At 42.4% G+C, this 15,190-nt stretch overlaps 1 protein-coding gene across 2 annotated transcripts in view; it reads right to left on the minus strand.

Moving 5' to 3' along the window:
• The window catches only part of JMJD1C (jumonji domain containing 1C), a 325,097-nt gene that overhangs the window by 1,090 nt on the left and 308,817 nt on the right, over positions 1–15,190 (minus strand). The window contains exons 25-26 of one of the 2 annotated variants that reach the window (XR_012657050.1): positions 13,869–13,943; positions 47–151 (exon numbers count right to left, since the gene is read on the minus strand). Coding sequence is in view for 1 of the 2 variants with exons in the window: in XM_075072587.1 (XP_074928688.1) it covers positions 13,893–13,943 (51 nt within the window). In the remaining variant the exon portion in view is untranslated. Of the gene's footprint in view, positions 1–24; positions 152–13,868; positions 13,944–15,190 lie in introns of those variants that run through there. The other variant, XM_075072587.1, reaches the window with a different exon arrangement.

Genomic DNA, 15,190 nt, shown 5'->3' on the forward strand with positions numbered 1-15,190 from the left:
TTCCCTGTTCTTATGAGAAAAGGTCAGTAGGAGCACTTGAACTTACCTTATGTTATTTCTGACATTTCTCTAAACAGTCCCACTCTTTCCATGCTCTCCTTCTAGGGGTGGTCTTCCTACGCCTTCTTTGGATTTCATTCTGGTTCTTCTACTTCCCCCTTTTGAGATGGGGTTATCGGACCAAACCCAGTAGTCCACAGGATGGCATTCATTAATTTATAGAATGGAATAATTTTTTTTTTAACATAGTATTTCCTTTTTGACTGCTGCTACGCACTGAGTGACAGTTTCCACTGAGCTGTCTGTAGCAATACCCAAGTCATGTTTACTACTTTATCATCTTGAAAGTATATTCTGTGGCAAACATTGCCATCTGGTGAACAAAACAACGTTACATTAAAACAAACAGCCCCTTTTCCTTAAAATAGCACATTACTTCAAGTCTTAAGTTTCCCCACTATCATGATTGTCAATATAGTCAACCCGTAAAGCTATCAGCTAGCATAAAAGAAAAGGTGCAGAGAGGGATAAACATTGCACACAATATAAACAATTTGGATTAGAGTCCTTATGTATGTTCCTGTTGGTGTAGTTTTGACATGATCAAAGAGATTTTGTCATAGGACCTAATTCCAAGTGTTTTAAAGTCAATGGAAAGATGCCCCTGGGCTTTGGATCGGGTCCATGATGCATTATACTTGACATCTGTAAAATTCTGTGGTGTGTAATTTGAAGGCGTCTCACCAAGAACTAAATTTAAACATATGTCCAGACATTTAGTTCAATTCAGAGAGCTTGCTTTACCACAGAAACCACTGTTGTCTTGGAACCTAGAAATATTATCCCTGTTGAAAACAGCCAACATATGCTTTGCAAAAAGAATTTGTGAACTATGGAATCTGTGAGCATATCCCAGTAGAGGGAAAACCCATGGAAAGTTACATGGAATCTTTTGGAGGTAAAATCTGCCAAACATAAAACCAATGGCTACTTACTGTCACAGCTAGAAAACAAAATACAAAAACACTGAGTTTTAAGTGTTGGTTTTATGTTCAGTGAGTCAGGGTCTTATGCCCCCTCTTCTAAGGGATTTTAGTTTTCAGAAAGTTACCTTGGCAAGAGTTTTAAGGCCTTCATATTAACAATACCTCCTAGTACAATCTACAGTTCATATTAAGTTGCTTTCAAGGTGCCATATTGAAAGTTGGTGGCTGTTTTGAGCAATACAGGCATGATACCTCTATTTGCTGTCAGCTGCACATTCACCATAATTCCCATTTATATTCAGATTCATGATGATTTTTATGCCTATCCTCCCATTCTAAAAGTGGTGCTGACATAGAAGAGACAGATACATTTTTTAGAAGTGGTTAAGGATGATGATGTGGAAGCAGGCCAGCAAAACTGACAAGAAAAATGTTCAGTTAATTTACAACAGCATTTAAAATGTCATACTGAACGGGACTCAAAATAGGGGAGACACAAATTCTACGCTGTAGAATCTCCCTCAGTTTAACTGAACCTAGTCAAATATTACTGTAAGTTCTTCACAGTTGGTTTTGTGGGCTTTGGACATCTTACTTTTCAGCTCAGAAGTAACCCTTTCCTACAAGGAAATCAGATAAAATTTGGCTCCGGAGACAGATTATGACTGGTCTGGTGAGCATCTCACTTGAATGTACTGTTTGAAAGTGATCAGAAATTATTAGTGGCAGCAGCACGATAATCGAAAGCTATAAACCTGAGACTGCTACAGCCTCTCTTATAAAACCCCTATAGGTTGTAGGAGTCATCACTTTTTAGAGACTAGGAGTCTTTGGCTTCCCTCTACCCTCTTAAAAATGCTGTAAATTTGCCTAGTGCCTGTTTTGGAATCGTCTGAACTACTGTCCCTCAAGCCCATTTGCTACAGGCAGCACAATATTACTGAGATTAAACAGTATCAGGTCCATAGAGCTATAAAACAATAGTATTTCCCATCTCAGGTCCACCCAAATCTAGCCATCAGCTCAAAGGAAAACACACACACATAGCTACCATAAAACTGCTTTGGCCCAGGATGGGAAGGGGCACAGCCAAGACTGGCGGCCGTGCACATGATCCCAGGACGTGGGAAGGCACATACTGTGCTTACCTAGTTGGAAAATTCCTGGGAAATTCACATGGAACTATCACAAAGCAAAAGTTTCCTGTCTGATGCTTCAGCTTTAGGGAAGTTTTGAGTTTAAAATGCAAGTGTTCTCACATATCACGTCTGGAAAAGCATCAATCTTCAATTTGCTATAAAAGAGGGGGCAACTTTTCCATTAGTTCTACATAAATTTTAACTTCCTTTTAGAAAACTAATAGAACAATTGAAAAAAATGCAGATTAGTGTCTAACTAGGAATTTAAAGCCACCTCACAAGCTGAGCATCATTAGACCTTTGGGCAGAGTTTCCTAGGCTGTGAGGGGCCTAGCAGTGGGTACTGCCCCAGAGGACGCAATGCTCTGCAGGGGTGAGTATAATGAGAGCACAAAGACCAAAAGATAGTAAATAAAAAAGGCAGGAAAGCACTGAGCTGCTGACCTTGTTCTACCAGAGGCAGAACTTCGCAGGGGCAAGCAAGAGCAGGCTTGGTCTCAGGATCCCTGGAATTCATTCAGGAAGGCCCAGCCCATTCAGTACGGATAGGGGCAGATGCTATCAGTCATGAAAAAAAGTGAGGGATTTTTGAAGTGTTATCTAGGAAGAGGAGACAAGACTTAGTGACAACGAGTATGCAGAGGAAAGACTGAAAGCCCAGGCTATGAGCCTGAGGGACAGAGACGATGGTGGCTTTGCTAATTGTAAAGCAGAATGGGGTTAGGGCACAGGATTTGGTAGGAAAGACAGAGATTTGTTTTGGCCACAAAGAGCTTGAGATGATAGTGAGTTTCCCAGATGAACTGCTTGAGAGAGATGCAATACTGAAGCATGGAGCCAGGGTCCGAGTGAAATAGAATTTACGAAAGGAGTTAGTCTGGGAGGGCAGTTGAATTCATGCAAGTGACATCACCTATAAATAAAGTGTCCAGGGAGAAAGGCAGGAGTCCAAGAATAGAGACCTGAGGAGAGTGCAGTTAGAGGGGGAAGTGGAAACCTGTTAAGAGGGATTGACAGAATGGCTAATGGAGTAAGAAGAGAACCAGGAGAGGACAGAGTTAGGGAGGCTAAGGGAAGACAATGTCAAGGAGGAGGGAGGATCAAGGGTATCAAAAGCACTGGAAAGGTCAAAGAGAATAAGAATGGAGTACAGGCCTTCAGACAGTCAAGACGTTTATTTGGAGACACTGGTGAGCATTTTCTATGAAGTGGTCCAATATTTTAAAGTCAGAAGAGACCATTATGGTCATCTAGTCTGATGTCTTGCATAACGTCATAGAATTGTCCCCCGTGATTCCTGCATCAATCCCATAACTTCTCGTTGAGCTAAAACATAATTTAGAAAAACAACCAATCGTGATGTTAAAACTTCAACTCATGGGGATCCCCCCACATCCCCAGATTAGTTGCTGCAATTCCTCTAACTGATAAAATAAAGAGTTTAAGGCAAGGAAGCTGATATAGGAGCACGGACAGCTCATTCAGTGAGTATGGTAGTGAAGGGGCAGAGGGAGTTGGAAAGACAACGGGGCGGAGGGTTCAAGGGCTGGTTTAAGAGTTTAATGGCACGTCTGTATGCAAGAAAGGAGACAGAGGAGAGGGACAAGAATATGGCGGGGGAAAGGAGTGGGGGCAAGGAAATTTCACAGGAAGGGATAGGGTTGAGGGGCCAGAAAGAGCATGGAGGTGAGAATTTTCAAGGCCCGTGACAGGGAAGAAAGGAAGGGCGGATGTTGGAGGGGACTCTCTTTTTGTTTTGTGTTTGTACAGCACCTACCACAATGGGGCACTGGTTCAGGACTGGGGCTGGGAAGTGCTACGATAAGAAAAAGAACAACTCATGTCACATACCTAAAAGCTGGCAAGCTCCATTGTTACAGCTCATGCCTATTTATGCTCTCCGCTGATCTGGTAATATTTCTGATAATCAATTAGGCAATTGCAAGACCAGAAAAAACAAATCACTGAAGATTGTTAATCACTTTTTATCCATTTTGTGTTGCAAAGGTTGGGATTACAAAACCCTAACGATTGGATTAGGTTTGGTGGGAGATGGTGCTAATTCTTGAAAAACCGAAAATACACAGGCTGTGTCTTCACCAGGAAAAAAGGCAGGGATGATAAGATAGTTTAAAACTAGTCCCCATCATTCTGTCCTCCCTATGCTGCCTCCCGCAGGCCCTGGATAAAATTTCCCTCTGAGGTCAAGGAATTGAACTAAAGCCTCACTTATGCTGAGGGTTTTAATAACTGTACACAACATCTACACTAGGGGTTTACACTAACGGGCTTAGTGTAAACCCCTAGTGTAGACTAAGCACAGGAGCTGAATTCAGGATCCTAAATTCACCTTCCTGTAGTCAAATGCCGCTTTAAAGCACACTGTCCCAGTAATGCTCAGCTACAATGAAGACACAGCTGGATTACTCTGAAGTCGTCCCAGTTACAGGAAGGTGACCTGGCAACTGCAATAAGGCTCCTCGCTGGGCCTCTGGAGAGCTAAAGGGGATGTTTATAGCCTTGAGAAGCTGAAGTTGCATAGGTAGCCAGTTACTTGAAGGAGTCCAGCAGCCCGCATGAGTTCGCAAGTCTAATTAAAGCCCAACTCATAAAAACTACGAACTGGCTTCTCTTCATGTGAATTTTACCTCAAGTTAACACACATTGGTACATAGCAAGAACATTAACATTTAAGCATAAGAAAAACATGGAAGTGATTAGGAACAGTAATTTTTAAAATGTCCAGTATCTAGGTATGTGAAAATTTCATATTGTGCATACTGATAACCGTCACTGTGGCCTGTTTTTATGCTTCAATGTCATATTTGTTTGGTTAATGTGTTTAGTTAGTGACTATGAAAAGGTGTAGGTCCGTAAGTTTAGAGAAACTGAATAAAGTAAGCGTGGTGTGTTAACTTTAGGTATTAAACAGTGCAGAACTTGGGCCTTTATGTTCTTGCTCACTCTCTGCCGGAGCGGCGCCAGGGTTTTTGGTGCCCTAGGCGCAGGACCGGCGCTAGCATTTTTAGCGCCCTAGGCACACGGCCATTTAGCTGCCACGCGCGCTGGTCCGCGGTTCTGGTGGAGCTGCCGCAGGCATTCCTGCGGAGGGTTCGCTGGTCCGCGGCTCCGGTGGGGCTGCCACAGGCGTGCCTGCGGGAGGTCCACCGGACCCGCGGGAGCAGCCAACCGTCCACAGGAATGCCTGCGGCAGCTCCACCGGAGCCACGGGACCAGGGACCCTCTGCAGGCACGACTGCGGCAGGTCCACTGGAGCCGCCTACCACCCCCCCTTGGCAAAATGCCGCCCCCCAATAATCCTGGCGCCCTAGGCAATTGCCTAGGCTGCCTAAATGGAAGCGCCAGCCCTGCCTAGGCAGGGGTCCTTCCGCGCTACCGGTCGTTGGTGGTCTAAATCCTGGTCTAAAGTTTTACACTGTTTTGTTTTTGAGTTCAGTTATGTAACAAAAAAAAATCTACATTTGTAAATTCCACTTTCATGGTAAAGAGATCACACTACAGTACTGTACTTGTATGAGGTAACTTGAAAAATTTCTTTTATCATATTTACAGTGCAAATATTTGTAATAAAATACAATATAAAGTGAGCACTGTACACTTTGTATTTTGTTATAACTGAAATCAATATATTTAAAAATGTAGATAAACATCCAAAAATATTTAATACATTTCAATTGGTATTCTACTGTTTAATCAGTTTTAATCATGATTAATTTAAAAATTCCGATTAATTTTTTTTTAGTTTTTACTAAAAATGCTACCTTAATTGATAGATGTATCAGACAGTATGTCATTAAGGGTTTGAATGGGCCCCAATGAGGCAGCGTAATACCAGGTTCAAGCCCCAGGGTGGTGTGGGAATACGTACTTCAGGGTAAACGTTCTGAATGACTGTAAGGAAGTGTTTGGTAATCAGGTGCTTAAACAGCAACATCCCATCAATCTTGTGATGGAAGGTGTTAACAGCCGCAAGATCGACCTTGATTGAACTAGTGGATAGTCCCGAATTTTTCAGCTCCAACATGTAGTCCGATATCAATGGTAAAGGTGTGAAAGCTGAAGTGATTTGCTTGGCTTGGCACCATATATCTGTTCCATTTTTTAAGGTAAGTCCTACTGTTTAACAGTATGTGTTTAACCTGTTCCAAACAGGTTAGTTCATTGTGATGGAACCATATAGGAGCCACGATTTCAGGTGAAGTCTCTCCATGTACGGTTGTGAACCTATCTGTCGTTCTGCGACAGAAGGTCTAGTTGGAGTGGGAGAGCGTGTGGAGCACATAGCACTATCCGCATCAGGTAAGAGTACCAAGTCTGTCTGGGCCACATTAGGGCTATCGATAGGACTTTGCTTTGTCCATATGTATCTTGTTTATCACCCTCAAGAGTAGTGGTATCCGTGGGAACGTGTATAGAAGTGACACTTCCCATTTGAGGAGGAAGGCATCCCCCAGCAATTCGGGTCCCAGACCTGCTCTTGAGCAGAACTGTGGGCACCTGTGGTTCTGTGGTGTTGCAGAGGTCAATAGATGAGTGGCCCCATTGCTAAAATATGTTCTGCAGTACCACATCATTTAGTTTCCATTCATGATTCTGAGAAAATTCCTTGCTTCATGTGTCTGCTGCTGGAGATAAGAGGTTGAAATGTTGATATTTTGCTGGATGCACCAATTCCAGAGATTCAGGGCTTTGGGGTACAGGGAGTGGGATCAGTCTCCTCCCTGTCGACTTACATAAAATATGCAATGTTGTAGGTCATTATTTATATGGTCTCATTCCTTATCAATGGCAAGACGTGGAGGCACGTGTTGTGAACTGCATGGAGATCTAATAGATTTATGTATAGCTGTGTTTTGGAGGGAGACCACCTGCCCTGGATTTTATGGTGTTGCAGATGGGCTCCCGGCCTATCAAGAAGCATCAGTTGTAAGTGTCAAGAGAGTGGATTCTGAGTGAAAGGAACCTCTGTGCCCACCTTGCTGGGCTGTATCCACCAGTGTCAAGAATCTTTGATATTGGTTCATAGATTCATAGACTCTAGGACTGGAAGGGACCTCGAGAGGTCATCGAGTCCAGTCCCCTGCCCTCATGGCAGGACCAAATACTGTCTAGACCATCCCTGATAGACATTTATCTAAACCTACTCTTAAATATCTCCAAGATCGAGGTTCCACAACTCCCTAGGCATTTATTCCAGTGTTTAACTACCCTTACAGTTAGACTTTTCCTAATGTCCAACTAAGTCTCCCTTGCTGCAGTTTAAGTCCATTGCTTTTGTTCTATCATTAGAGGCTAGGTGAAAGTTTTCTCTCCTCCTGATGACACTTTTAGATACCTGAAAACTTTACATGTCCCCTCTCAGTCTTCTCTTTTCCAAACTAATACACCAGTTCTTTCAGGCCTTCCTTCGGTAGGTCATGTTTCGAACTTTACTCTTCTTTTTGCTCTTCTCTGACCTCTCCAATTTTCCCACATCTTTCTTGAATGCTCGGTGCCAGAACTGGACACATACTCAGTTGAGCTACAGCGCAGAGTAGAGCGAGTAGAATCTTTCTGTGTCTTTTACAACAACCTGTTAATGATCCAGACTCACGTTTGCTTTTTTTGCAACTGTATCACTCGTTGACTAATTTTAGCTTTTGGTCCACTTGCCCCTAGATCCTTTCTGCCATCTCTCTTCTAGACAGTCTCTCTCCAGTCTGTTGTGTGCAACTGATTGTTCTTCTAAGTAAGCACTTTGCATTGTCTTATTGACTTATCTTACCTCAGACCATTTCTCCATTTGTCTAGTATCATTTTGAATTTTGACCCTGTTCCAAGCCATTGCATCCCTCCCAGTTTGGTATCATCGCCAACTTAATAAGCGTATCTTTCTATGCCAGCATCTAATCAATTGAGATATTGAACAGAGCGTCCCAAAACAGACCCCTGCGACCCACTTGTTATACCTTTCCAGCAGGATCGGAGCCATATAACTACTCTCTGAGTATGGTTATCAGCCAGTTATGCACCACCTATTAGTAGCCCATCTATATTGTATTTGCCTAGTTTATCCATAGATATCATCAGACCCGTATCAAATGCCTTACTCAAGTCTAGTATACACATCACCGCTCTCTCCCTATCACAAGGACTCTTTATCCTATCAAGACGATCGATTGGTTGACAATTGTTTCTTTACAATCCATGTGGCTATTCCTCTCACTTACCACTTCCAAGTGTTTCGCATTGATTTCTTTAATTACTTGCTCCATTATCTTCCCTGCCGAAGTTAACTAACTGGTCTGTAGTTTCCTGGTTGTTTTTATTTCCCTTTTATAGATGGCACTATATTTGCCCTTTTCCCAGTCTTCTGAATCTCTACCTGTCTCATGACTTTCCAAGATAATAGCTAGTGCTCAGATTCTCCTCTTAACTCCTTGAGTAGTCTAGGATGCTTTCATCATGCCCTGGTGATTGCAGCATCTAACTTTTCTATGATTTTTAACTTGCTCCTTTTATTTTTATCTCTAAACCTACCCCCTTCCCATAAGCTTCACTATGTTTAGACATTCCTTCAGACTTCTCAGTGAAGACTGAAACAAGTAGTCATTAGCATCATCTCCATTTCCAAGTTTCCCAGTTACTGTTTCTCCTCCCTCCGAGCATGGCCTACCCTGTCTTGGTTTCTCTCTGCTTTCTATGTACTGATAAAGTTTCTTGTTTCCCTTTATTCCCATAGCTAGTTATGGCTCATTTTGTACCTTTGCCTTTCTAATCTTGCCCCTGCATTCCTGTTTATTGTCTATATTCATCCTTTGTAATTGACCTAGTTCTCATTTTATATGCTCCTTTTTATTTTTGTTGGATTTATAGTTTAGCTGTGTTGTGTCGATCTAGATGAGCCAGCCCTCGAGGGCGTCATGTGGAAACGGATGTATGTACATGAATATGTTGCAGCATGTGGCTAACGAGTTGAAGGCGATGCAAAGCTGAATGTGGACTGTTCATTACTGAAGAGATGAGGCAGTCATCGTAATAACCTGTTTTGGTAATGACACTCTGGCTTCCAGGAGTCGAGGTGGCCCTGATGAAGTCCATCTATCAATGATTTTGAATGAAGTTGATTTTATGTTTATTTATCTGTACCCTAGACTCTGGAGGACAAATGTCCTGTGAGTCAATGTCAACGGCTTCTCCCGGATGGGACCTTTTAGTAAACAGTCATCCAGTAGATTCAGTGGGCAGAATCCAATTCCAGAAGGTGAAGCTCAGTGGATGGGGTTCAAGTGTGGCTGGCTGTGTGCGGGATTCTGGTAGTGTGCGGTCGAAAGCACGGCAATTGTGCAGATGGCAGAGCAACTCCCACATAGACCCGACCCCTGTGCTGAGGCGGGATGGGGGCGGTGTGTTTGGAGCTTCCTGCAGCCAGGGAGGTTTCTGGGGTGGTTGACCTGGCCTTAGCTGCTCCTTTCAGGGAGCAAGTCCGTCGCGCTCCAGTCGCCGAGACTGCAGCTGAGCCAGACAGAGTAACAGTCATACACGATGTTAAGGGTTTATGCCTCTTTTACCTGTAAAGGTTAAAAAGTTTCACTCAGCTAGCCAACACTGACCAGAGGACAATGGTCTAAAAGTTTCAAAAGAAGAGGAAGTTTTTCCTTTGTTTCAGAGTTTCCGTTCAGCGGAGTGAAAAGATCATAACCAGCCTCTTATCGAGTAGTAAGTTTAGAAAGGAATAACAGGCTTATGTTATTTCTTTGTAACCTGTCTTATGCAATTAGAGGTAGAATCAAATTGGGTTTTTTTGTGTACCTAATTTGTGCCCAGGGGAACATCCTCTGTGTTTTGAATCTGTTGTCTGTGAGAGTAGCTGGTATGCTAATCTCTCCCAGAGGGTTTTCTTTTACCTTTCTTTTCTTTAATTAAAAGCCTTTTTCTTAATACCTGATTGATTTTTCCTTGTTTTTAGATCCAAGGGAATTGGATCTGGACTCACAAGGGATTGGTGGGAGAAAGGAGGGTCGATGGTTAATTTCTCCTTGTTTTTAGATCCAAGGGATTGGATCTGGACTCACCAGAGAATTGGTGAAGGAGTCTCTCAAGGCTACCCAGGAAGGGGAAGGTTTTGGGGGGAAAGGGAGTGATCCAGACACTGAAAATTCTGGATGGTGGCAGCGATACCAGATCTAAGCTAATAATTAAGCTTAGAAGTGTCCATGCAGTTCCCCACATCTGTACTCTAAAGTTCAGAGTGGGGAAGGAACCTTGACAGAGCCAGTGGCTGGCGCATCCCCAACCACGCCTTCCCCCCCCACCCGCTGCAGTGATTTCTCTCTCCGTCAGCCGCTCCAGGTGCCCAAAACAATGCGCCCGTGTTGCTTGGGAAGGCTGAGTGACTGCTCTCGCGGCTTCCCTTTGCTTCCCCTTCAGAAAGTCATTCTTCTGCAGGGAAGCAAAGAAATCTGTGGGGGACATGAATTTTGCACACGTGGAGTGGTGCAAAATTCCCCCATGAGTATTTTTGTCATCCCTCTTGAAGGTAGGTGGTATGGTGGCTGGGGTCTGGATTATGGCCTCGTCTGGGGAAGAGAAGGAGTTTTTAGTATTTGGCATGGTGTCTTGCTCTATGCTCCTGTTCCTTGGCGGCTTCCTCACTGGGCTCTGTTACAGGCACCCAGGATGGTGGGAGGCAATCTGATCTCCTCCCTACAAGGATTTGCTGGGGGGGGGGGGGGAGGCTATTGTAGTGATTTCTGTAGGAGGCCCAGGAGTCCCATTGTGTGAGGAAGGGCATGGGTGGAACCATGCAAGGGTGCTCATACCACAGCTGGATGTCTTACCTATTGTAGAGATCTGGTTGTTGGATCTGGTCATCCTCTACCTCCTTGCTGGAAAATGGAAGAGTTATTAGTGAGACAGGGTGTTCCAGTACCAAGTGCACCAGGGAGCCATCTGTGCCAAAAAGTGGCGAGTCCAGTGTCGAGGATACTAATATGTCCTTCTGATGAAGGAAGTGGCATGGTGCTGGCCAGTGCCAAGGGTTTTGGTATTGCAGTAGACAGTGCTGGTGGTCTTGGTGATAGAGTTTTTGAAGCAGATGGCATCATTGTCAATGTGGCTGTCAGCACCAATGAAGCTGTTGGAGGTCTTGGTGCTGTTTTCTTCAGTGGTGTCGACAGTGCCACAGTGGAGGAGACTTACTTTTGCTTCTCAACTCCACACCAGAGCACTGGGGATTGGCAGAGGCCACAGTGTGGGTGGTGTCAGAAGATCCCGGTGCCTTTTAGGTACTCAGCCGCGGTGGGTCGGTACCAAGAGAGACTGAGATGGAGAGCACTTCTTTTTGGTCTGTTCTCTCTCAGGAGAAGTCACTGCTCATTTCCTCATTGATTTTTTTTGAGGAAAGAGCCTCTCTCTGAGAAGAGCGTGAGGTCTCTGGAGATCTGTGTCCAGAGGGTGTCTGCTGGCCGAGGTCTGAAGCCGGGTGCATAGACTTCTACATTAAGATGAGCTTGAGGCACAGATCCCTGTTCCTCCGTGCTCAAGGCTTTAGACTGCTGCAGTGAGCACATTTCTGAGGGATGTGTAACTCAGCCAAGCAGCAGACACATTGAGTGTCTGTCCGACACCAGCATGGCATCTGAACATGAGAAGCAGTGCTGATGAACAAGGCATAGCTGAAAAGATGATAGTTCACCTCACAGGTGAACTTAACTAGGCTCTGAAAAGGTTTTTTTTTTTTTTTTTTTAAACTAGGAAATAAAATGGGGAAAGTAACAGTACTGCTAGACTAAACTATGCTAAGTACTATTTTCACACTAAGTAAGCTAACTTCTTGACACTACTGGGAGCTCTGTCTCTGACCAAGGATGGTTGAGAAGGAACTGAGGGCATCGGGTTGGTGCACACTAGATGAGGCACCAACGGTGCTGCGAGACAGGGACCATGCATGCATGACCCAGACAGGCACTGCTGCTGAAATTCTCCAATCAAAGGTGCAAGAATGTGCCAACACCTGAAGTGAAGCACCCATAGGGACATCCTTTGAAGAATCTTATGCATCTCACAGTCAATCTTCCTCCTACTATAGGCTGGCCTCCTGGATTCATTCTCTTAAGGTACAAATTGCTGTGAACATTGAGATGTGAACATTAATAAAACTGACCTTCACTGTCAGACTCTTGTGTTCTGGATGAGGAAAGTAAATACAGGGGTAAACATTTGTATGAAGCACTTCAAATTCAGCAGAAAAAAAGAAAATTTAACTTCTTTCATCATGAAAAGTTTACATGGGTCGCTAACATCAATCCCCTATGGAAAAATCAAAGAGAGCCTGAACTAACCTACTCATTAAACAAGAAAACAAAGGCTTGTCTACACTTGAAAAATATTTTGAATTAAGTGATGGTGTGAATTTAAATCATAGTAGCTATTCCTGAACGTTTCCCTTTGTGGGCAGAGTTATTCTGGACTAAGGGTTTCAGCATAGGGAGCTATTCAGGACACTATTCTGATTATTTTCCCTGTGCACACAAGCCTTAGATTCTGGAGGTGGTGACACAGACATCCTAACTGCCACTCTGGATGTAATATGGATCCAGTTCTAACTTTTCCTTAAGCAAGCAGAGCTACTCTTTGTGTAAAAAGCCTCTACGGTAGTTTAATTTCACTATTGTCAGATTACACAGCAATGTTTCTAGAAGCTTGCCATGCAGAAATCATGGTGTACAAAAAACAGTAACGAACACAAACAACTTGCATCATCATTAGATTTCATCCAGGAATTTTAATTACTTATATGGGGAGACACATGGATGAGGGCAGAAGCAGTAGAAAGTTTTCTGAATGTCACAGGTAAAATAGAACATTTCTTAAATCAACTTTGATGGCTTCATCCTGAAGCAATTACCTCCAGACCTAAATTACCAACAAAGGAAATTCAGTGTTCTGTTGCATGCCTGCTTGCACCGACGTAGGCTGTGGGAGCCCTTAGGTCATTCCTGAATCTACATGGTACCATGACGCCTATAGGTACTGTTTAGTCCTTGAACTTATAAGAAATAAATTGTTGTTACATTTGCAACCAGACATGGTATTTATGATTCTATACAAAGAAAAAACAAAATATTAAAAATGCTGCAGTTCTCAACCGTGTACTATGCACACTGATAGAAAAGTATAATTACCAAGATCAAAAATCTTCAGTGTGTGAGATCAGCTCAGAACAAGTGTCATTACAAAACAGTTAGGGCTGTTCTAAACACTACAGTTATAAAAGAAATGAGCAACTTGTATAAAATGTATACTTTTCAGTAACAGACTAATCATCTTTGCAATATTAGAAAATGTATATTTGCAAAGTTTTTAAAAAGATATGTTTAAGCACCACATAAATTGTGATTCTTTGAGATAACTGACTATGTATCCATACTGTACATAATATGCACATCTTGGACAAACCAGTGTGAAACTTTTAACAGTGTCTAATTCTGGGAAGGTCTTTGGCTGGAACATCTTAAACACCTTGGACATGGTACCTGAAGCTCAAAGTACATTGCTTGGCAGACTATATAAAGACCAAACTATCTCGAAGTGGTCCTAGAATCCTAGAGTTCAAAGACTTGGTACTAAGTATTTTATGACCTTCAGTGGGTAGGTTTCTATTGTAATTTGGACTTCCGTTGGCAAACCAGAGAAGTATAGGCACAAAGACTGATGCACAGTGACCACCATCGCTACTGACCTGAGGTTTCTGCATTATCATACATCAGGCAAGTCTCACCACACATCTCTCAGCCTTGGCTTCCTTCCTGCATCTCTGGAGAAAGAAAAGTTCAAGAGTCTGTCAGTGCACACAGATAAACAATTATAATCCACATAAATATTTGTATTGTGAATATCAGCATGTGAAATGACACTCCTCCCTTTTGTGATAAAACTATCAAAATTGGAGGCTACACAAGGAGTACTGTAACTTCAACTCTAATAAAAAGACTATGTTCTGCACTAAAACTGCATGCATGTAGTGTGGTGTTCAGGTGTATTCCATACAAAATTATTTTTCTTATTTACTTAAGACCAGAATAACTGCAACAACACTGCAAACCCAAAGCCTCAAAAATCTTCCCAAAATGTTAAATCTTTTCAGCCAAAGAAACAGTGCAACAAGAGTTATTTTTTGGGTTAAGATCAAATTACACCAGGTTTAACCTCCTAAAGTAAATATTAGCTACTATTAAAATTGATTTCTACTCAAATTCTGTTCCTGAAAAGAAACCATTCCTATGGCTTGGCTAAGAGAGCTCAACAGCTTGTTGTATATTCAACAAATAGTTTAGCTATCAAATGCTACCATCCCTCTGTGCTATGTACAGAACCCAGGGAGAAGCAATATATAACTTAAGGTAAACTTAAGACATAACTGATAATGCATATCAACTTATTCCAGGAATATTGCTGAGTAACTGCAAAATCAATTGCAATTTTTCTAACCAGTTAAACTCAAAACATGTTCCTTTAAAAAAATAATTCTTTTCACTAAAAAACTTGAAATTGTTTTGTATATCATCCAACTTTTTAATGCAATTTAAATACTACCTCTCCCCACCTCAAACACTAGCACTTTGTTACATATGTTCTTTCATTTGGCAGTGGCATACCTACTGCTATCACATTTTGGCTATATCACCAGCTAGAGAAATATCAAATGTGTTTTTTTCAGTTTTAGAGCATTATACACAGTTTTATTTTTTATAATGAGTATACAAGTTCCCCATCACTGAAAGCAAGAGAGAACTTTTTTTTTTGTTCTACGGAAATTCCCTTCCCCTCAAAACAAAAGTATCTCTGTTATTGAAGACACAACATAAAGAATGTTTAAATTATTTTTATTCTTAGATATCTTTCTTTGGCTCAGCCACTTGAACTGTGCTCCAGCATGTCCATTAGCAGTTTCATATTAAAACTGGCAGAGGGTGAATGGTGCACACTAATTAACATACAACATTCCAATTTTTTACAGTAGGCAGCTTTACAACAGAGACATCTGCAATCACCGTGAAGGTG

This window comes from Chelonoidis abingdonii, chromosome 15 (genome assembly GCF_003597395.2).
Source record: "Chelonoidis abingdonii isolate Lonesome George chromosome 15, CheloAbing_2.0, whole genome shotgun sequence".
Taxonomy (NCBI): Eukaryota; Metazoa; Chordata; order Testudines; family Testudinidae; genus Chelonoidis; species Chelonoidis abingdonii.